The sequence below is a fragment of the Trachinotus anak genome, unplaced genomic scaffold (genome assembly GCF_046630095.1).
Source record: "Trachinotus anak isolate AG129_WGS33_773 ecotype Australia unplaced genomic scaffold, CSIRO_AGI_Tana_v1 ptg000023l, whole genome shotgun sequence".
Classification (NCBI taxonomy): Eukaryota; Metazoa; Chordata; class Actinopteri; order Carangiformes; family Carangidae; genus Trachinotus; species Trachinotus anak.
Genome location: NW_027273874.1, coordinates 9978618 through 10001287, shown reverse-complemented (window position 1 = coordinate 10001287; position 22670 = coordinate 9978618). Strand labels below are relative to the sequence as shown.

Here is a 22670-nt window from a genome sequence, read left to right as displayed (position 1 = left end):
GCTCCTAGTCTCCCTCTCTCCTCCCCCCACCTCCTCTTTCTCCTCTTAAACATCTGCATGGAGCGGAAACTCCCTCTTCTTCCCCACGTTGCACATCTGGGCGACTTTCGAGTGTTTGATTTGTGGTGGGCTGTGGCAGTCTGCTGAGCCAGAGGGAATCATGGGACATGGAGTTGTTTCATTGAAGACAGAGGGTTACTTCAGGACAGCGACATCAAACTCCCAGTCACATTCCTGGCTCCTAGTCAACACTCACAAGGTAGTTTCAGTCTCCAGGTCACTTGTACGTCTTTAGACTGTTGGAGGAATCTGGTGTTGGACCTTTTAGACATGAGGACTGATGATTGATTCAGTCAAAATAACCCCAGTTATTTTTTTATGACAGGTTTGCTTATTGCACCAGGACCTTCCCTCTGCCAGCTGACACCATCACACCCCACTGGGACGTCTATTTTTAACATGTATTCAGGGGAAACTATTTTGGGACAAACACAAATGAAAGAGCACAACATGGAAACTCAGGAGAAGGTCTGGAAACATTGAAAAAAAAAGAGAAACAACCTCCAACAGAAAAAAGAGGAAAGAAGAAGAGAGGTTAACAAGCAAGGGAGTGAAGTCAGCGTTAGAAGAAAAAAGAAGTGCACATGTGAAGGATGAACAGAGCTCACTGGTGAGACAGAGCCAACAATGTGCAGCTGTTTGTCCGATGACAGATGATGAGGATGATGATGAGGATTTCATCCAACAGAGAGGGAAGGCAGGCAATGAAATGTGCAACCAGAGTCCCCCAACCAGTGGTGGGACACATGTCCAAGTAAAGTCATGTCCTCATGTACTGTCCCGCTCCTCCCAACACCACTGAGCCTGCTGCCTCTCTCACTATGTCGCAGTCACTCTGGGGTCAGGCCAGAGAATCTGAAGCTGGAGTGTCGGGCAGCTCTGTGGGTGGGTCACTTTCACCAGCTCTGCCGGTGGTTTCAGACAACTCATGGATTTCCTCACAGTTTTCCTGATTTGTTCCTTGGTTTGTGTGACTACAGGTGAGCAGTGTGTGGTGCCTTGCCTTTTCAGAATCTGAGGGACTTGGGAAAGAAAAACCTTTTGGTTCATGGAGAAAGAAAAAAAACAAAAAGTAGAAAAAATCAATAATCAATAAACACGTCCTGATCAAAGGGGTGTTTGGTCATAATGGGATGCACCTTTACATTACTCTCTTCCCATTCCTTATCTCCTCCTCCATGACCCCTTTAAAGGACAGCACAGTAGGGACTATAAACAGCGACAGATGGAGGGACGACCGACAGCTGAAATGTTTACAACAGTAAACCAGTCATTGTCCCGCAGTAGACGGTTGTGCTGGGACAGTAGGAAGAGACGAGATAGAATCTATGTCATACACGTCGCGATAAAGCCGTCTCTCCATCTGTCGCTGCAGTTTGATTAGCAGTTTGATTGTGATGCAGTTTGATTGTGATGATGTTTGATTGTGATGCTGTTTGATGGTGATGCAGTTTGATTGTGATGATGTTTGATTGTGATGCAGTTTGATTGTGATGATGTTTGATTGTGATGCTGTTTGATGGTGATGCAGTTTGATTGTGATGATGTTTGATTGTGATGCAGTTTGACTGTGATGCAGTTTGACTGTGATGATGTTTGACTGTGATGCAGTTTGATTGTGATGATGTTTGACTGTGATGATGTTTGACTGTGATGCAGTTTGATTGTGATGATGTTTGATTGTGATGATGTTTGACTGTAATGATGTTTGACTGTGATGATGTTTGACTGTGATGATGTTTGACTGTGATGATGTTTGACTGTGATGCAGTTTGACAGTGATGATGTTTGATTGTGATGATGTTTGACTGTGATGATGTTTGATTGTGATGATGTTTGATTGTGATGATGTTTGACTGTGATGCAGTTTGATTGTGATGATGTTTGACTGTGATGATGTTTGATTGTGATGCAGTTTGATTAGCAGTTTGATGGTGATGATGTTTGATTGTGATGCAGTTTGATTGTGATGCAGTTTCAGATCAGCTGCTGCTTTCAGTCAGTAACAAATTCCTCAGCCACTAAATTTAGCTCAGGTGCTAACTGGCATGGTATGAGTCTTCACCATCAGAACACCACATTAGAGGTAAGTCAATACTCGGCTTTCATAACAACATGAGCTTCACTGTTATTGTATATCATCTGATATCCTTCATGTCAGCAGATCGACCTCTAAACCAGTCAACACGTCTCCTAACTGTGGAGCTGTTCTCTGTGTTTTCATGGTTTTTAGAGCAGCAGGATGTAGAAGTGAAGCTGGAACAGAATGTAATTCTTCAGTGTCAGAGTCCTGGAAGTGAAACCATCCAAGTGTTAAAGTGGAGCAGACCTGACCTGAAGTCAGACGGTTACGTCTATTTCTACCGAAACAAGCGCTCATATGAAACCTACCAGCATCCGTCTTTCCATGGCCGAGTGGAGCTGAGAGATCCAGAGATGAAGGAGGGAGACGTGTCTGTGGTTCTGAAGAACGTCACCGTCAAAGACGCTGGAAGATACGAGTGCTACGTTTCTGAGGGAAACATGAGAGACAGCAAAACAACACACTCTGAGATCAGGCACCTCACAATCACAGACTCAGGTGGGTCAGTGGAGTCCAGACTCAGGTGGGTCAGGTGGGTCGGTGGAGTCCAGACTCAGGTGGGTCAGCAGAGTCCAGACTCAGGATCAGGTGTATACAGGTGTAAGTTTTATGTCACGTGTTGAGAGTAACTTGATAACGATCTCCTGTCGTCACCCGTGGCTCAGCTGTTACCTGTGTTCTGCTCCTCAGGAAAACCACCTGGAAGCACCTGGGGGAGTCAGACCCTTCGAGAAGACGCCGATGGAAGGTTACAGGTCGTTTTACAGGAAGAAACTGTAGCAGCTCTGACTGTTGCTGCTGTTGCTTTTTGTATTGTTGTTGTTGTTGTTGTTGTTGTAGTTTTCAAATCGCAGAAAGGTGAAGGATGTGTGAACAAGAATAAACCCTGGCTGATCACGTAAAACTAAAGTCGTATCCCTCCGCCACTCAGACTAGTTTCAGATCACATCTCTGTTCGTCCAGAGTCAGATGACACAGATGAACCAATAGTGCGACATTTTGTCATAATTGCTGTGTGAAGTCTTGAGTAATAAACTAAACTGCTCATAATTACACAGTAAAGTAGCTGTGAATGAACAAAAGACAGATCTGATCAGTTAATGAACCCTGAGGCGGCAGTTTAATGACCTCATCCTGCTCAGTCACACTGATTTCAATTGTTTTATATGAAACTTGTTTTATATGAAAATATGTATAAACTAGAATCTGCTGCAGTAAAGTTCAGGATTATAATAATAATTATTATTATTGTTATTAATAATCATCATAATAATTATTATTGTTATTATTATTATCTTATATTATCTTTTATTTGAGGAGTATAAACATTGTTACAACCATAAACACAAACAGTGTTTTAATATATAAATATAATTTATGAAGTTTTATTTGTCAACAGTTGCTGTGACAGATGAAAGATGAAACTGATTTAGTCACATTGACTACCTCACACGATGTCGCACTGTCACTTCTGCACATTTTTACATCTGCTGCTTAAATCACTGTTTTTCCTGTTTCATTGAAATATGAATTTTATGTGGGTCTGTCATGAATTTGTGATAATTTAAGTGTTAAATGTTAAAAAGGATCATTTGATAAAAAGTTTATTTAAAAATGTTCCAGTTTAAAATAATGCTAACCCCTTTTATGTGAGGCTTAGTTTTATTTTGGAGAGTAATGAGTCACATGACCAGAGTTTAGTTTTAGAGGGTATGACTGTGGAATTATGGGTAATAATCATAATGGATGCAGAGGAACTCCACACAGCGTCAAATTTATAATCTGCACATGGTTCAACAGGCGCAGACGGAGACGGTCTCTGATATATTTGTGTGTAATGTTGTTGTTGTTGTGCTTTATGTGGACAGTGTGGTGAGTTTCTGTATTTGTGTCTGATTTGATTTCTGTCGTGTTCACATGTTTGAACCTGTTTATACTGACGTTAAAACGACAGAGACGTGGAGTCTTCTGATGTCGACAAACTGAGAGAGAGAGAAAATATACACTAAAAACACATGTGTATGAAGCCAGGCCCCAATTTGTTGGACCAGTGTAGCTAAGACGTGAATGTGTTTTTTCATGAATAAATGTTGCTTTATTTTTGTGTGCAGTCCTCCTCCTGTTTCACAACCAAGCAACAACACAAACACAGAGACTAAAGAAAGAAACATGCTCTTCAACCTGTTTAAATATAAAAAGTTAAAGTTGCTGTTAAACTTTGCATCCACACAGTTGATTCACAAGAGATGACGCACAAATTTACAGACGTGCAGTAAATGCAGCAGGAGACTGGGCGGCATTATTGGCCTGAGCCAGTGAAACAGTTTGTTTGGCTTCACTGGAGCTTCAGTCTCATTTCATGTGGTCGGTGAGGAAGAGGAGGACGAGTCTGAGCTCGTAGGCTTCACAACCTCAGGTCATCTGGCCAGAGTCCAGCATGTGGTGCCAACTGAGCCGCCCTCAGCCACTGAGGCCCCAGTGGTTAGATTTTATTGAAATTAGATCTGTGTCTGATAGTGAAACTGTCTGCCCCCCCCCCAAAAAAAACAGAAGTGAAATTAAAATAGTGACAAGGCTATTTATGTAGGGAGGATCATGTTTGGCTCTGCTTCACTTTCATTTCATGTCATAGGAGGAGACGGGAACATGTTAGACTGAGGGGGGAGGGAGCAGGTCAGTCAGAGCCTCGATATGATGACAATGATGATAAAAATAGAGAAGGTGAAAGAAAAAGCAGCAGAGAATAAAACACTGAGAGACACCAGACGTCTGCAGCCTCCGAGCGGCTGATGCAGCTGATTATTCTGGTGCAGCGGTAAAATAAAACCTTTTATTGAGGTGTGTCTTCAACATCAGGCAGCACACGCTCTCTCTGGTCCTCTGCACAAGCTGGTGCTGGTGGAATCTGCCCCCTGCTGGCTGCCCCCTGTCACTGCCCCACACTCACTCACCATCAAGGGGCAAACCAGTCAACACATTTGTATTTTGAACATTCTGATGAGTTAATAATGTAGTTACCTAAACAAACCTCCACCAAGGCTAATGTCAAACAACGTACACCAGACTTCACAGAAAAAAATGCTAATTCATAGTAACTGATCCAGATCTCCATCATCATTGAATGGGTCCTTCTCTGACCTGAGCCCCAGCCCTGCACCAGGATCAGTCCAGATCGGTTCAGTCCTGCTGATAAAATAATGTCACTGCCTATCATGGTTTCAGTTAGAGCCACAGAGATGAGCTGACTGACAGGAAGTTAATCTGCAACTGATTTTAGTAATTTAATTCTAATAGTCGTTTGGTGAGTGAACATGTGAGATCCTTGCTGCTGCTGTGTTGGATGTGGGGTCACATGACTGCAGCAGTGGAGCTGGTTCCCTCCGTCAGTTGTTCCTGAGTGTGTAGAGTGGGTATCTATTTCATTATGTTGATCACTGACTGGGATACAGAGCTTCAGGATGGTGTGATGTGAAACTCAGTCACTTAAACACATCCAGTCTTCTCCTGAAGGAAACTGAGTTTCTGAGTGTTGGGCTGTTGGTGAATGAGGGAAACGATAACAGACATTTTTCAACATTTTTGTATTTTATAAACAAAACAATTAATTGATTAAAATCCAGGAAATAATCAGCACATTAATCAATAATGAGAGTAATCGTTAGTTGCAGCCTTAGTTCTATTAAAGATTGTACAGAAATACTTTGTTACTGTCTGCATTATATTCTATGACTGAGCTTTTGTGCTTCGTGATGTGACTGATGTTCAGTTTGTAGCTCCTCCAGCTAACCTGTGTCCATCCACCTGTTTCTGCGAACATCATGATGATGATGATGATGATGATGATGATGAGGATCCCTTCAGTGAGGTTCTCCTGCTCACACTGAACCTCGTCCGTCCCGGGGTGAAACATTCGCCTGCGGCAGGACGTTGGAGGCGGGAGTGAAGGTCGACCTCAGGGAGGAGTAGATGACCTCTGGCTGCGGCGGAAGCTCTGAACACAAACACACACACAGTTCAGTTACTGTGAGGAAGAGCAGGTCCTCTCAGGACTTACTGTCACTGCAGAGGTTTGTGCTTGTTTGTGGGTTATCTGTTTGTTGTCGCCCCCATGGAGGAGGTTTTAGGTGTCAGTACAGTCTTTTCCTCTCAGTCTGCCTGCAGCGACGTTTCCTGTACACTGCATGGTTGAGGTGCTGGACCTGTGGTTGACACCACTGCTGTGAACACTAACACTCTTCACAAAGATCAGAGGGCATTTATCTGAACCAAGAAATGAGCGGCCGCAGGAGCGTGCTCCTGAAGTCGACACTTCTCACTGTTCACACACACAGTCACTGTGTATCTGCAGTGTGTGTGTGAAAGCCATGGAGTACCAATTGCACACTGAGTGATTGTGCTGGAGTTGAACTCTGCTGAAGCAGGAGGCCTCCTCCACCTGGAGCTTCACAGACCTGATACCTGGAGCTTGTGGGACGAGGATCAAACACTCACAAACTCAACTCACTGCTCCTGGAAAGTTGACCTCTCCTGTCTGAGCCGAAACACTGACAGACAGCTGGTTGAAGAGGAGCAGCTGTACCTCTGGTCCTGTGTGGCTGGATGATCACTTGTTGATAGCAGACGTCCTCTGACGCTCTCACTGTTGAGCAGGCTGGAGATGAACCGCTCCCTGGAAAAGAAAAACACGATGAAATATAATAAACATTGGCCCGGAGATACGAGGCAACACGTCCAGAGTGAAGCGGCAAAGCTTCTTTCTTGTTTCCTGTCGATGTGATGTGTTATCAGCAAACAGGAAACTTAAGTGTGACAGACTTTCTGGTAAAAGACCTCGAACACCCTGACCACACACCAAGGACAGACCCACACAGTGGGTTAAAAACCTGCTGATCAAGCTAAACAAACCCAACAAAAGTTCCTGTTAAAAATTGAAATGTTTACAGTATACATGTGTTGATTTACTGTAACTGTGAGCATCACATCAAAAAATCAAAGCTCCACAGTCTAAAGGTAGATGTCCATGTGTTTGTGATTATAAAGCAGGTCTAGGTTCTATATTAATACTGTTAAAGTATCAAAGCCTCAGTCCACAGAGAAATGCACACAGCCTGTATTCAGACACTGAGCCTTAAAACCAGCCGTCAGGACTTCTGGAACTTTGTGATGTCACAACAAAAGCTCAGATCCTCTCTTCTAGACCTGTTGTTACTAGAGCTCCAGAGAGATGCCTGAGAGAGGAGATGTTTTTGGTTCTTAAAACCACAGATATGTCTTCTGATGGAGATCAACACTTCAGATAAAACACTGGAGAAGTGAAATATGAACAGATGTATTTTCCATGCAGTGGTCCTGGATTGATGACCAGACAAAAACTACACTGAAAAACTAAAAACCTGAGCCTACATGTGAAATGATGAGAGTGAAATCCAGGAGTCTGTTCCTCACCTTTATATTTCCTCCAGACACATCGTCTCACTGCTTGAACCATTAGAACCAGCAGAACCAGTGCACCGACAGATGGAATGGACCACAACACTGAGGGGAGAGGAGCAGCAATGATGGAGGAGCGACCAGAAGGAGAGGAGGATGGAGGATGAGGTGTGGTGGTGGAGGGTTTCTCTAAAAACAACCACAAATAATAATTAAACCCACCAAGCAAAAATAAATGAAATGAGTGAAGGTTTCACTCAGGGTGTTATCTCATAACTACCAGGTCCAGATTGTGTCATATACTCAGACATAATTACGACCTGGTGTCCAAACCTGATTAATTATTAGTGCAATTCAGTAAAATGTGACCTTTGACCTCCTGACCTGTGACAGAGATCCAGCTGGGGGGAGACTCTCCATGACCCCTGATGTTACACCTGTAGAGGCCTTCATCAGACCTGGAAACATGGTGGATGGTCATGTGACCTGCAGGCTCAGTCCTGATGAGGGAGCCATCTTTATAGAAAGCAGCTGGGAGGTTGGAGGGAGTGGTCTTTGTTTTACAGTGCAGAGTGACATCATGTCCCTCCATCACAGGGAGGACAGGACTCTGCAGGATCACTGGTCCACCTCAACACAGAGACAAACTACAGCATTTCATCCATTTACACACAGCTTCATCAACACTAACTCCACAGGCTGATCTTACCAGAGACGCTGATGCTGATGCTGCTACTGGTTGCTCCCTCTCTGGACTCACACCAGTAAACTCCACTGTCCAATGGGACGATGTGACTGATATTACAGGAGGAACCAGTCAGTTTCCCCCAGTCAGCTCCACACTGAGTCCTGGTGTCTCTGGTTGTGTTCCTCCTCAGTGTCCATCCAGCAGAGCTGTCGTCCTCCTCACAGCTCAGAGACACAGAGTCTCTCTTAAGAAACTGAGAGCTGCTGGGACTCACAGTCAGACGAGCTGGAGGAGAATTAAATGTGGTGTAAAAACGTGTTGTGGCCTGTTTGTCACTGTGTCACTTCAACACGACAGATTAAACAGGTGGTAAATGATTTTGACCCTGACAGTGAGGGACTGTTGCAACAGACATTTACTGACCTTGGTTTGCTGTGCAGCAGAGGAGCGAGGTCACCACTGAGGACACAGCAGACATTTAACACAAAACACTGACAGCATCATCCAATGCTAGATGAATGTATTGAGAGTTTGAGGAAATGCTGATTTACCAAGTGACTGCCTCCTAATGATGTGATAAAACATTTCCAAACTCATCAAACTGCTGAATAATCCTCAGTCATTATAAACCACATGTCAGTAACTCACTTTTCTCTGTACAACCTTTCCTTCTTTGCCTGTTTTATTATTGTGAAGTACATGTAGATAAAATGTGCACATGCTGCAAATATAGTTATTGAAATCTTAACAACACATATCGTACTTACAGAGCAGCCAGAGAAGAGATGTTCGTCCCATTGCAGGCTACCGCAGACTGTACTGAAGAGCTCTAACCTCATCACACCCCACCAAAGTCGCTTCCTCCCTCTGTGTATTTACCTCAGTGTGGTTTTCTTTCTCACAGCTAAAAGATGACAGATGAACCGAAGGCTCTATTTCACCAGAAAACAAGCAGACACAGATGGGAAGGACAGATATAGTCAGAGGTGTCATATTGAAGGGAACCGTGGAAATAGGTTACCATCTCCTGATCGGGGTCAGTGGTTTAGCCCACTTCTGAGGTAGAGGGGGAAAAAGAAGCTTAATCTTCAAATGTGGTTAAAAGCTTTGATGACACCTACAAACCAAACACAGGTTCTCAAGAGAACGAGATAACATGGCCGAGCCAAACAAATATAATCACTATAACTGAACTAGGCCTGACTCGTCCCTACCTGGAGAGGCACCAACCAATAATCCTAGTGTCTAGACAAAGGTTACCTCAATTTATCTCATCCTCAACCCCCCACCTCGTACCTTCTTCTAGTTTCCTCATGGGTCCTGACCATGGGTGGTTACAAGCTAAGACAACACCTGATAATGAAAAGCTGTAGGCACAAGAACCTGATGTACTTCTGAGAACCACTAGTCCAGTCACGCATCAACAGTCCATCATCGAGAACGCAGGCCGAGAACGTAGACGTGAGATTTCCAGAGGGCGGTATCACCTTGTTGTGCCAGTTTTGCAACCTCTGGACCAGAGAGAGATGATGGTTGGGCCTCAGGCCAACGTTTGGACCAAGTCATAACAGCATCAGGAAACTGCTCTGCAACCAGAAAAGAGTTTGATCCCTTTAACCACACAAGAAGGTTAGATGTCCGGAGGTGTTTGTGCTGTGCTGTCGGACTCCGAGTTTGAATCAGGGTTGTCAGTACCTCAGAAACCTATCAGCTGTCTCACTCCTCACCAGGTGCAGTGGAGATGAAGTGTTTTCATGTTGTTCAGGTCTTCTCCTTAGCACGCATCCTCTGGAGTAGGAGAGCCTGTCTGATTGGACCCTGTCTGATTGGACGATTTTTGATTGGACTCTGTCTGATGGGACCCTGTCTGATGGGACCTTGTCTGATGGGACCCTGTCTGATGGGACCCTGTCTGACCTGTAGCAGCTGTAATGACTCACTCGTGGCAGCAGGGGGCAGCAGCAGTCAGTGGCACAGCTGAGAGTACGGAGTCGTGTTCAGGGTGATCCCTGTGCCTGTTGCACAGGAATACAGACAGTTCCCTTGTATGTCTGTTCATTTACAGACCATAGACTGTATATAAAAACCAGGTGATGGTGACATTTTTATGAACAGACTTTATAAATATTAAACTGATCAGCTCTAGTCATCACTTTTCCAGTTTGACATTTAAAGGATCTTCACTGGACAACAGCTGGCACTGTCCAGCCAGATGTGTAACCAGGAGCAGAGTGTGACTCCTGTAACAGATGTGTGTGAGTAACTGTTATTAGTAACGCTAAATGACCTGTAGGTGTGAATGTGAGTGTGTGTGGTTGTCAACTCTGTTTCTGTTGTTAAAAAGTGAAACAGTAAGTAGTAGTAGGACTACAATAACCACATCACTGTTATCTGTCTCTTCTGTCTACCTCCTCCTCAAGAACTTTAACGGCACCTTGACTGATTTTTTTCTGGGCTGTGTTCATGCTGGTACGGCACGATCTGTTTCTCAACTCTCGAGATGGTCCACAGCTGATCTGCTTCTCATATAATCTGATGTTAAGATTTTTTTATTTACTAGTTTACTACGCTGCCTAAAGGAGAAGTTAAACGTCTGACTTTATTTCATCTGTCTGGATTTCACTGGAAAGTTCTCAGGGCGCAGTCACACTTCCATTTGGTTTTATATGGACTGAAGCAGACTGAAAAACTCACTTTGTTGTATTTTTGTATTTGTGTAAAAAGTGGCAGTGGAAGGTTTATAATTTCCATCTTCTAAACAGTGTTGCTTATAAAACCTCGTTTTTGGTGCAGTTCAACTTTGAATCTTGGCTCTCAATTGGCACCTCCAGTCCCAAACATTCAGATTCCTCCTTCTGTCTCTACAGATCCTCCTGCTCCTTCATCTCCTCCTCCAGGTCCCATCACATCATCTCCTAAACCTAATAGTTCCTTCCATCCTCCTCCTCCTTCCTTTACTTCTCCCTCCCTAGAATCCAGATCAAACACCTGAACCAGGTCCTGAGGTCTGAGCTGGATCAGAACATGGAGCTGGAAACAGAGAGGAGGTTCAGGTCCACCTCTGAACTTTCACCAGAACCTTTAACAACGACAGTGGACTGGTCACACTGGTGTCACTGGTGTCACTGGTGGCAGTGGGAACAGGTCCCTCCAGTATGTGATGAACTGGTTTACAGCAGCTGAAGCTCTGGACCAGTGAGTGAGTGGTGGACACACGTGAAGCAGTGGTTTGAGGACTGACACTTGATCAGAAAGTGATCAGGTCACAGAGGTGATGGGAGAGACAGTCAGACCAGATACCTGTCCCACAGAACCAGGTCCAGAGTCTCGGTGCTGCAGTGAGGAGGGTCAGTCGTCTCTGAGAGGATCTCAGTCCTCATCAGTCCACATCAGACATTAGACCCTGGTCAGAGTGTGGAACAGGACCTGAGGTAAATCTGAGTTCTAGAGACTGAAGAAGAACCAGCCCCCCCCCAGCATACACTCCTGTTAGCATCGTTAGCACAGCTGGGAGCCTGGGCCTCTTCATTCATCTTTAAAACCTCTGACGACCTTTAGTCCTGTAGGGATCCAGTGAGGTCACGTGGGGGGAGGGGGGGGCACTAAGCTGTCACTCAAACACTCAGCAGCCAATAGGAACGCTCCCCTGATCAGCAGTTCAGGTTTGAAGCTGGAGCCAGTTCATGTTGAAACACAGAGACACAAAGAGGAAGGAAACAGCAGCTCCACCCCAGCAGAGTCTGAGTCCTGATGCAGAAACCAGATCTGAAACCACTTCTGCTTTTCACACGTTCACTGTGTCTTCATCCTGTTTCTGCTCCTTCCTCATCCTCATCCTCACACAGACACAGAGAGGACTCAACCAAAACCAGGTCCCAGGTCCCAGGTCCCAGGTCAGTAGAGAGACGCAGCTTTAAGGCTCTTCAGGAGTCTACGTCCAGGTTCATCATCAGGCTGTGGTCAGACACATCAGCTCACACATCTGGAGGAAGGACTGAGGGACTGGCCCAGACCACCTGTACACACCTGCACTCTGATCAGTTACACACCTGGAGACAGGTGATGTCACACACTGATAGTGGAGCTGACCTCTGACCTCAACACCTGTCAAACATCAGCTGAGAGAGACTCAACATCACAGCAGAGGTCATGTGACAGAGTCCCGCCCTCAGGACAGAGGTCATGTGACAGAGAGGTCATGTGACAGAGAGGTCATGTGACTCAGAGTCCCGCCCTCAGGACAGAGGTCATGTGACACAGAGTCCCGCCTTCAGGACAGAGGTCATGTGACTCAGAGTCCCGCCTTCAGGACAGAGGTCATGTGACACAGAGTCCCGCCCTCAGGACAGCAGACGCTGACATGAGGCTGAGTGTTAATGAGGAAGTGGTGAAGCTGAAGTCGCGGCTCTGCTGCTCAGACTGACAGTCAGTCGTCACCCAGACAACATGAAGACTCCACCTGTGTCTCTGCTGCTCGGTGAGTCCACTCACTGCTTCGCCATCACTCACTCACTCACTCACTCACTCACTCACTCACTCACTCACTCACTCACTCATTCATCCAGTCACCTCAGAGCTGTTGCTGCTGTGATGATTCATTAGAATCAGACGTGTTGTATTTTGTTGTATTTGTCATAGAAACTGTTGCTGGTTTGGAGACACAGCTGTGCTGCAGCAGTGACCTCTGACCCTCTGTGACCTCTGACCTCTCCATCCTCATTGGTCTGACATGATGACAGTGTAGTTACTGGTGGAGTTTGTCAGAGATCAGCCTATGTGTCTGAGGCTAACACAGTTAGCCAGCTAGCATGAGGGCTACAGGCTCAGCTAGTAGGCTAGTCCAAGGGCTAAGCTAACAGGAAGCAGGTGAGCTCTGATGTCACAGACAGGTGAGCTGCAGCCTCTCAGGTGAGACTTGAATATGACTCACAGCAGGTAGTTAGTTAAACAGAGTTATACTCTGTGTGTGTGTGTGTCTGTACGTGTGTGTGTGTGTGTGTCTGTACGTGTGTGTGTGTGTGTGTGTGTGTGTGTGTGTGTGTGTGTGTGTTGTGTTGTTATATTTTTAGTGGTTGTTGTGTGTTTTCCAGCCAGGCTTTGTCTGGTTGGTCATGGTGAACTCAGGTGACCTCTCCAGCCCCTTTTCCACAGAACAAAAACCCGCTAACGAAGGGCTTTTGTCGGCAGTGGACAAGAGTTCAAACAGCTTTTAATAGTGGTTTTACCCTCGTTCAGAAAATCCACTTATACCTGCTAATTTGGGTGGAAAGAGGGTAAAAGTCGGTGCCAGTTCTCCGCACAGCGTGGAGGAGGTCGCCCTGGCTGTGGGAGGGGTCGATAGGCCACGGCTCCGTGAGCGTGGTCCTGTTTGTGGAGAAGGTGGAGCAGGTGAACAGGCTGGTGGAGGAAAGCATGTTTGAGCCAGTGCTGCCGCTGCCGCTTCCCGCCACCACAATCAGTCTCCGTTCAGAGCAGAGAGCTTCCACACAGGGGAAGGTGGTGTCCCCCATTAGAAAGGTGGTGTCTGGGTGTAGGTCTCCTCTGCTGAGACACATGGTTTCTCACAGGAGGCAGCTCCACCTGATCCTCAACCTCCGCTTCCATGTCAGAGTCGATGACTGTGATTATATTCTGTTTGCTGCCTCAGAGCCGAGAACTGGACCGGACCGGTACCGGGAATCTGCCCGGGCCTGAGGAGAGTAGAGCTGGAGCAGGTGCAGTGTGGGGGAGACTGGGAGCGAGTGGGCAACAGGTAGTTAGGAGGGTAAGTCAGCTGGGGCTCAGGCAGGTGAGGTGAGACAGGTGAAGCAGGTGGAGCTGTGGAGATGATGCAGCAGGAGCCTGTGTGGACGTGGGTAGACAGACAGACAGACAGTCAGTGAGACAGTGAGACAGTCAAACAGTCAGACAGACAGACAGACAGCAGTGACAGTGAGGGCTGGGTCTGTGATCACAGTGATCTGTCTCACTCTCAGAGCTCAGACAGACAGTCAGACAGACAGGAGCTGAAGCTCTGAAGACTTGAAGGTCTGAATGTGGAGCAGTGTTTACCTGACAAACAGGTGTTTTCTACCTGAGACAGACGTCCTGTGAGGAACAAAGCAGGAAGTGTTCAGACTGAAGAAACTGATTCTCAGGGTTAAAACCAGCTGTTAGTGATGAGGGGAAGGTGCTGATCAGCACTTGATCAGTTGTATTGTAAGTGTTTTAAACCTTCCCCCTCTGTGGGCACTTTGGAAGTGGGGAGTCTGAATGTAAACGGTGCAGAGAGGAAAGAGCTGTCCTGTGTGAAACAGCTGGATGACTTATTCCTACAGGATGTCTGTGAAGGATTTTCAATGATCCAGGTCATAGTTGTTGAGTGCTGAAATCAACTGGGCTTCTTCCTGGTTCTTGAAGACCTTTCCCCTCTCATCCAAGAGGCTTCTCCATTTCTAAAAACTGATATGAGAGTCACAGGTATTTAACCCTCGGTGGGGATGACGCCTTGGGGGTGGTCCTGAGGGTCATTAACATACCCATCATTTGAGTTGTTAGGGTCACATGGGCCAAGGTGTGAATGTGGGCTAAAACATTTGGGGGGGGGGGGGGGGGGGGGGGGGCGCTCAAAACAGCCTTATAGGTGGCTGACAACTGGTGGTTTTAAGGTTATTCTAAATGGACATACAGTAGATATCCTCCTCTACTCCTCTCTCATCTGTCCTTCAGAAGCAGGTGTCCCACTGAGCTGGCTCTTCTGTGCTGTGCCGTGTGCTAGTGGAGTGGTTGTTTCTCACCTACGTAGAGGTCGGAGCACTTGGTTCAGTGCAGGTGTCTGTTCGTCACAGCCGGGTTGGATCATTTTACTGTTGCTCCCAACGACGGTGCAGAGAAGAAGCTCAGTGACAAACTGAAGGACTGTGGCTCCTCTGATTATTGGTTTTTAACTGTACTGAAGATGAGATTTTAGACTGTGACTATGCAGAGCCTCCTCCGGCCTCTCAGCAGGCTCTGAAGCAGCGGGTCTCGGCCCATGGTCTGGTGGAGGGGTGGAGAAGGCTGCACACAGGCTGCAGACAGTGCACATGGTCCCACCTTAGAGATGAGAAGACAGTTCATTCCATCCAGTTCAGAGTTTGCTGCAGTAGTGTGAGTTTAACTGTAATACCTACTGACACAGAGCGGGTCTGCAGCAATAGACTGACCAAGAGTGAAGGGCAGGGGGGCAGTTATACAGCAGGCACAAGGGGGGGGGAGGGGTCACACAGTATGTAAATGCTGATCGTATAGTGGTTACAGATATTATAATTAGGCAGGATACAGGTACAGAACAGGAAGGAAGGCTATTAGCATTACCGGACCGAAAGGTGTGACACACGGAGGGGGTGGTCACCTGTATGTAAATACAGTTGTTACAGGTGTGGCAGTGCGAGCACTAGGGGGAGGAGAATACACACAGACACACACACCCCTAGGTGTTATACATTACAAATATGGTAATCCGACAATGCCACCCTGGGAATTTCACCCAAGGACTCGTGAACCCTCAATTGATACCAGATATTTTAAAAAGGCATACAGGTTCGTTCAACTCAGGAGGCCGGAGACATGGTTCCATCCATCAATAATATTTATTAACAATTTAGTAACATAAGGATGATCATTAAAACACAATTCACTCAGTAGCAGGGTAACTGAAAGTAACTGGAGCTTAGGGGCTTACTAGTGGTAGGGTAGGTCCATAGAAGGGGGATCCCAAGAGAAGTCACCCGAAAGCACACGTACATACACACCCACACAAGTGGAGTCAACACTGGGAGACTCAAGACACTGCACACAAAAAGAGGGCTCCACCACCAAAGGACACCAGCCCCACCACCACCACAGGTACCCAGCTCCTAAAACAAACAAAACATAATTAGGGTATTACAACTTCCAACATAAGATATAAACCATGCAGTGGCCAAATGCTGAAACCTTGACACTGGTTATCAGCAGCTCTCAAAAGGGCCTCCTGCCAGTGGTGTAACCAAAGAAAAAAAAAGGGAAAGTAAACTAATAGAAAATAGACAACGCTGCAACATAATAAAAGTCCCTGAAACTAACTTGTAATTGTGTGTTCACTCAAATCTCATGTACTCGGTGTGAACTGCAACATATTGCTGAACACAAACAAGTAAGTGAAGCGATGTTTCAACTGCAAAGGTAAATGAAAGTAAACTGAACACATGTAGAAACTATGAACTATGTAATGAGGATGTAATGTGTAGCGGTCATGATTACAGAAAATCTGTAGAAAGTAAAAAGACATTTGAATGCAGAGGCCTCACAGTGTCGCACCTATGATGAAGTTATCAGGGGGCAGGAAGGGCCCCCAGATTAAATCGGTTAGCAAGGCAGTGGTATTGTAAGACAGTTAAGGAAATTAACAGAATGTCTAGTTTCTTCCTCAGAGACAACAGCATCTCCTCGGCCTGCCTTGAAGGCTTTTACTGCTTTAAACACCGTTTTACTGTTTTTAAAGCCTGCAGGCTTCTGCCAGTTACTTTCACAGATCACTCTATGATTATGTGTCATGTTTTTAAATGTTTTCATTCAGTTTTAGCTGTTGACCAAAGTTTTAGAGAAGCTCTTAGTTATTAATTGACTGGTTTTAGACAGAGGAAGAGTGGGTTCACCTGTGTGAGGCAGTGGTGGGACCATGGCACGACCCACATTAAACTCCTCCCTCAGCAGCACGCTCTCAGTATCACTCGTCACATCACCAGCTCTATCAGATCTGGGGACTGAGATTGTGGAACTGGAACATCTGAACGAGTCCACGGGAAATCAAGGTTGTACTGAAATCCTCAAGACCAAAAAGATGGCTTCAGCCGACCTGCTGGACACTGAAGTACAGGGTGCGCTGGTCTGGTCCCGAATCCAGGACATCACTGAGATGGATGCTCCTTCTGGCTTCTTCTTTGGCTTAGAGAGGAGGCTGGTCCGGACTCTGCTGTCAGACATGGGGCAGGAACTGACTGAGCCGGGCCTGATGAGGAGGAGAGGTGTGGACTTCTACTCCTCACGAGTACGAGGAGAACGAGGATCTGCAGGAGGAGTTGTACAGTGGACTGCCTCAGGTCTCTGAGGAGACCAGCTCCCAGCTAGAGAAACCCCTGACTCAGGAGCTGCACGCTGCCCCCCAGGGCTGGAGGGCCCCAGGCACCGAAGGCCTCACTGTGCAGTTACACGAGGCCTTCTGAGATTTCAGAACAGTCAAGTTGAGAAAGCAGCAAAGAAATTGATATTAGTTTTCAGTATATAGTGAAGTACAGCTTATGCACATTAGTTTTACTCATATCTGCTGTTACTGTCATTGAAATGTGTCTAATGTGTTTTTCTAAGTTGTGATTGTAGGTTTGTTTATGGAGTTTTAAATAAACCTACTGTGATTCAAGTGTACTGAGAGCATTTCCTATGAACTGCAGAAGTATTGTCTGGGTTTTCAGACATAAAACACATGGAAAGCACAAACTAAAACATATAGGACATCAACGTTTGATCATTTTTTGTATTATTTATGTTGTTAATTGAAGCCAACATAGAAACAGCCTTCTAATTACAGATTCTGGCAAAACCTCCATCAGTGTGTTGTTGTACAATCTGTGCTTGTTGCTATTGTCAAAATCTATACCAGATATAATTTATACCATAAAACCATCAACAAACTTAGACCAAGAGATTCATAAATACTTTTATTGCACCTTTTAAAAATCATCAATTCTTATGTAAACGTATGTAATAAAATTGACTAAATTCAGTAACTTTTATAAAAATAAAATACTTTTGTGGCTCAAGGTAAAGGTGAACTGTCACAAGTTTGCATAATAAATTGTTCAATCCCTTATCTTTAGTAACAAGTAGCAGAGCTGTTAGACAGCTTCCACTTCAGACCTCCCCAGCCAAACCAATGGACGGAGACACCATCATCACCAAGGTTGATCCCTGTGGTCTCTGTAGCTCTCTGGGCTCCACGATGGACGTAGCTGTCCCCAGTGATCCAGACCTTGGTCAGATGGAAAGAAACACTGTAATAGTGAGATATGTGTGATATTCTAGCAGGAAAAAGGTAAAATAAGAAGCACTCTTATTAAAAAATACAGTGCTCCCTCCAGCTAAAAACTGCTGTACTGTTTTACAATATATAATAGAAACTAATACTCACTTCAGTGGCACTGAGTGGGTGCAGATGCAATAATCAGTCCAAGCAAACTGACACTTATTCTGAAAGAGAGAAAGAATAATTCCAACAGATGTTTTTAACGATGAAATTAACAAAAAACTAAAAACACTGAACCACTCTTAATATCAACGCGCACTTACGTGATGATCGATTGCACTGTGAGAATCAATATTAATCAATAACACTGATCTGCTGGGCCTGCAGGTCTCCAGCACAGTTCAACCCTCTGTCATCATTATCACTCCTGAAGTCAGACAATAACCTCTGATTCACAGAACCAGTTTAAAACAACAGGAAAGTGTTTCACCGTCTGTGTACGTCACAGTCCTGTGTGTAATATTTCCACATGTGGTCATACATGTAGTCAGCTACTAACAGTGAGTTATCACCTGGTGCTAAAGTTGACCTTGACTGATGGAGAATGACTGGTTCACCAGCAGCAGCCTCTCAGGGTCAGGTAGCCGGTGTAGGTGGGCGGGGACCGGCGGGCACAGTGACCTCGGCTCTCAGGTCAGCTCCACCCCTCACTCCTCCTCAGCTCCACCCTCTTCTCCAAATATGGTTTCTTCTGGTTTAAAAAAAAATCAAGATGGCGGCGGCAAAATTGCAAACTCGAGGCTTCAAAGCGGCAAAACCAGTGGGTGACGTCACGGTGGGCCGGAGCAGGAAAGGTGATATTTGAAGAGAAAGTGAAAGTTTCGGTCTTTTTCTGTCCCAGCAGCAGAGCGGGGACCCGCTCCTCATGGGCTTATTCCTCATTCTACTGCTGCTTCCTGTGGCTTCTCTTCAAGGTGAGCTGTGTGTGTGTGTGTGTGTGTGTGTGTGTGTGTGTGTGTGTGTGTGTGTGTGTGTGTGTGTAGAGTAAGGGTATTTTCCTAACAGACTATAATACATTTTACTTCATGCTGCTCCAGTTGTGCCATTATAATTATGTGACCTTAATTACTGTACATGTTTGGGCTAATTTAATTATAAGTTTATCATATTCATTTATGTTTATTCATTTGTGTAATATTATTTGATTGTATCATATTATTATACTCAAATAATATGAATCAATAATAATTCATTCATTCATCTTCCATACTGCTTATCCAAAACCAGTCAGTCCCATCCCATCTGTGACAGGGCTGACACTTAGAGACACACACACACACACACACACACACACACACACACACACACACACACACACACACACACACACACACACACACACAAACATACACACACACACACTCACACACACACATACACACACACACACACACACTCACACAAACATACACACACACACACACACACTCAGCGATGGGCGTTTTAGAGTCTCCACTCAACCTCAGTCTTTGGACTGTGGGAGGAAGCTGGAGAACCCGGAGGGAACCCACGCAGACAGGTGTAGAACCCAGACCCTTCTCTGGCCTGTTATCTGCAACGCTTTATATTTCATAGACATTTAAGCTGCTTAATTACAACCCCTGTAGTACTCTGTTACAAGCATTACTGCATTAGATCATGTGTAAAAGAACTCATGTAAATACTCAGGTTTTCACTGAGTTGGGTTGGAACATGAATGTGATGTTTCTCTTTCAGTCCTGTTGCTCTGCAGTGTTTGTGATTTATTGCTGTGTGATCGCTGTGATTGGTGAGAGTCGGGTCACGTGGATACGGGCAGAGACAGTGAGACAGTGTCATGACTGCACAGGAGCTTTTCACTGACTTTGCCACTTTCCTGTTGTTTAGAAACGAAGGAAGTGAAGGTGAAGGCCGGAGAAGCTGCCGCTCTGGAGTGTCACAGCGCCAAAGACGCAACAATCTCACTGCTGGAGTGGAGCAGACCCGACCTGGACCCGGACGGTTACATCTTCTTCTACCGAGATGAGCGGTCGTATGAGAAGTTCCAGCATCCGTCTGTTCAGGGTCGAGTGGAGCTGAGAGATCCACAGATGAAGGGCGGAGACGTTTCTGTGGTTCTGAGGAACGTCAACATCAACGACACCGGAAGATACGATTGCTACGTGTCAGCGAGCAGCTCAGGACGCAGACGGAGAGACACGGCCGACGTCAGCAAAACCATCGAGCTGGTGGTTGAAGACTCAGACTCAGGTGAGTAGAGGTGGGTCAGTAGAATCCAGACTCAGGTGGATCAGTAGAGTCCAGACTCAGGTGGGTCAGTAGAGTCCAGACTCAGGTGGATCAGTAGAGTCCAGTAGAGTCCAGACTCAGGTGGATCAGTCGAGTCCAGACTCAGGTGGGTCAGTAGAGTCCAGACTCAGGTGGATCAGTAGAGTCCAGACTCAGGTGGGTCAGTAGAGTCCAGACTCAGGTGGGTCAGTAGAGTCCAGACTCAGGTGGATCAGTAGAGTCCAGACTCAGGTGAGTCTTGGTGCAGCTGCTTCCTGGTTGCTGATGTGAGAGTGAACCATCACAGAGCAGATGTTTGTGTTTCCTCCAGATGTTGTTGATGAGACTTTGTAGAAAACAGCTGGTCTGAGTCATGTGATCAAAGAGCAGTAGATCCTGTCTGACAGGAGTTTGAAGAGGAACTGGATTCTGTTCTGTTCTTCATTATCACCTACCTGACAGCTGATACCTCACACCTGCTTCTCTCTGCAGGTCCCACAGCTGGACACAGCTGGACCAGAGGACTGGTGGCTGGACCTGTTGCAGGTCTGGTTATTGTTATTGCTATAGTTGCTTTTGGGGTCTCAATGAAACATAAGACACATATGAAGCAGAAGTCAAGCCCTGGACTCTGACGCCTGTGATGATGAAGCGAGTGATCAGCAGCTGGTCTGAAACGTCTCCATGTGTTCTCAGACACCCTGGATCCAGATCCACCACTACTCATCATTACTATCAACCACTGTTATCTGTCATCATTATTGATAACACCATGACCTACACAGCTGTTCCTGGTCTCTCTCTCTCTTTTCTCCTCTCTCTGTAACAAAGTCAGGTCTCGACCTGACCCTGTAAAGAGCCTTGAGATAATGTAGATTATGATTTGGCGCTAAACAAATAAAATTGAATTGAATTGACTGTATTCGGCATCATCAAAACTCTTTCCCATCAGAAACACGACTGACAGTGAAAAATGTGGCAGAACCAGGAAAAGATCTGTGAGCATGTGCAGGGTAACAAGATAACAGTCATATGTAAGAAGTGATAATGTTAAGTGTTGAGTGATAATGGACTTTATCAAGGGGGAGTTCCCTCCTTGAATTGCCACCTCACCGTGGTGGAGGGTTTGTGAGCTCAGAGGATCCTGGGAGCTGTGTTGTCTGGAGCTCTCAGCTCCTGGGAGGGTCTCCCCGGACAAACTGGTCCCAGGTGATGAGCCAGACTAAGAGCGATTCAAAGACCAAACAGTAACTAGACCTGCAGCTGAGTGTTAAACATCCAGTCACTGCACTGATCCCAATCAGTCCAGACACAGACAGAAAACCTTTTAATGTGTCAACCTGTGTTTCAGCTAATAAATAAAGTTTTTTCAACCATTCAGCCATTAATTCATTAATTTTATTTAGTTCTAATTTTGAATTTCAGTCCTGTGAAGCCTGACACACCGAGTGCTCCCCCTCTCACAGTTCTACTGTCACGGCCCTGACAACCTGTTACCTTCAGTTGTCCTGTGAACTCCTCGGCTCTGCTGGGGTTTGAGTCCTGGGACAGTTGCACCTGAGAAAACTGAGAAAACTCACTTTACAGTCTGCGGCTTAAATGACTGAACTTCTGGATCTGAGTCAGTTTTGGTTGAATTCTGCAGCCCCTGTTTCCCCCTTTGACCTTCTTCTCTAAATGTTGGAGAACATGACAGTGATAGTTCAGGTGCTGGGGGGCAGCGGGGAACACCACCAGCACAGCGGCGGGTCTGGTACCAAGGTGCTGAAAGGAGCATTTAAATGGACATCTGCTTGTTTTAGTGGCGTCTTTTAAAAGTGTCTAAAACACGTTTTGTCCACTGACCCTGAACACAGCAGGTCATCGCTCAGCTCCTGTGCCGACCCCCTCACACAGCCCCCACCTCAAATAACCACTGTCATTTAAAAGAAATGAAACCTCTGTTCCTGTCAGTCTGTGGTGTGAAGCGGAAACTTTTAGTGAGCAGTTTCTAGAAACGTCGTGTTAGAGGTGACAACCTGTGACAACCTGTCACCTATACAAAGAAAATGAAGTGGGGGGGGCATGTTGTTAAACTGGTT

At 45.8% G+C, this 22670-nt stretch overlaps 3 protein-coding genes and 2 long non-coding RNA genes across 5 annotated transcripts; 3 read left to right on the top strand and 2 right to left on the bottom strand.

Moving 5' to 3' along the window:
- Window positions 1–4: 4 nt before the first annotated feature.
- LOC139606869 (coxsackievirus and adenovirus receptor-like) lies at window positions 5–4253 on the top strand. The gene is made up of 4 exons (XM_071459275.1): window positions 5–259; window positions 386–1040; window positions 2294–2641; window positions 2834–4253. The coding sequence occupies exons 2-4, from the start codon at window positions 989–991 to the stop codon at window positions 3043–3045; spliced, it is 612 nt and encodes a 203-aa protein (XP_071315376.1). The 5' UTR covers window positions 5–259; window positions 386–988; the 3' UTR covers window positions 3046–4253.
- A 1568-nt stretch (window positions 4254–5821) lies between these two features.
- On the bottom strand, window positions 5822–9074 carry LOC139606863 (low affinity immunoglobulin gamma Fc region receptor II-like). The gene is made up of 7 exons (XM_071459267.1): window positions 9029–9074; window positions 8685–8720; window positions 8283–8546; window positions 7958–8203; window positions 7589–7762; window positions 6723–6812; window positions 5822–6134 (listed from the first exon to the last, which is right to left on the bottom strand). The coding sequence occupies exons 1-7, from the start codon at window positions 9057–9059 to the stop codon at window positions 6019–6021; spliced, it is 957 nt and encodes a 318-aa protein (XP_071315368.1). The 5' UTR covers window positions 9060–9074; the 3' UTR covers window positions 5822–6018.
- Window positions 6889–21969, top strand: LOC139606870 (myelin-oligodendrocyte glycoprotein-like). Its single transcript, XM_071459276.1, has 4 exons — window positions 6889–6894; window positions 19166–19256; window positions 20209–20571; window positions 21082–21969. The coding sequence occupies exons 2-4, from the start codon at window positions 19208–19210 to the stop codon at window positions 21222–21224; spliced, it is 555 nt and encodes a 184-aa protein (XP_071315377.1). The 5' UTR covers window positions 6889–6894; window positions 19166–19207; the 3' UTR covers window positions 21225–21969.
- LOC139606873 (uncharacterized) lies at window positions 10256–17952 on the top strand. Its single transcript, XR_011684708.1, has 2 exons — window positions 10256–12738; window positions 14970–17952. It is a non-coding gene; the product is annotated as an uncharacterized lncRNA (long non-coding RNA).
- On the bottom strand, window positions 17987–19150 carry LOC139606875 (uncharacterized). Its single transcript, XR_011684710.1, has 3 exons — window positions 18855–19150; window positions 18448–18506; window positions 17987–18288 (listed from the first exon to the last, which is right to left on the bottom strand). It is a non-coding gene; the product is annotated as an uncharacterized lncRNA (long non-coding RNA).
- Window positions 21970–22670: the final 701 nt, after the last annotated feature.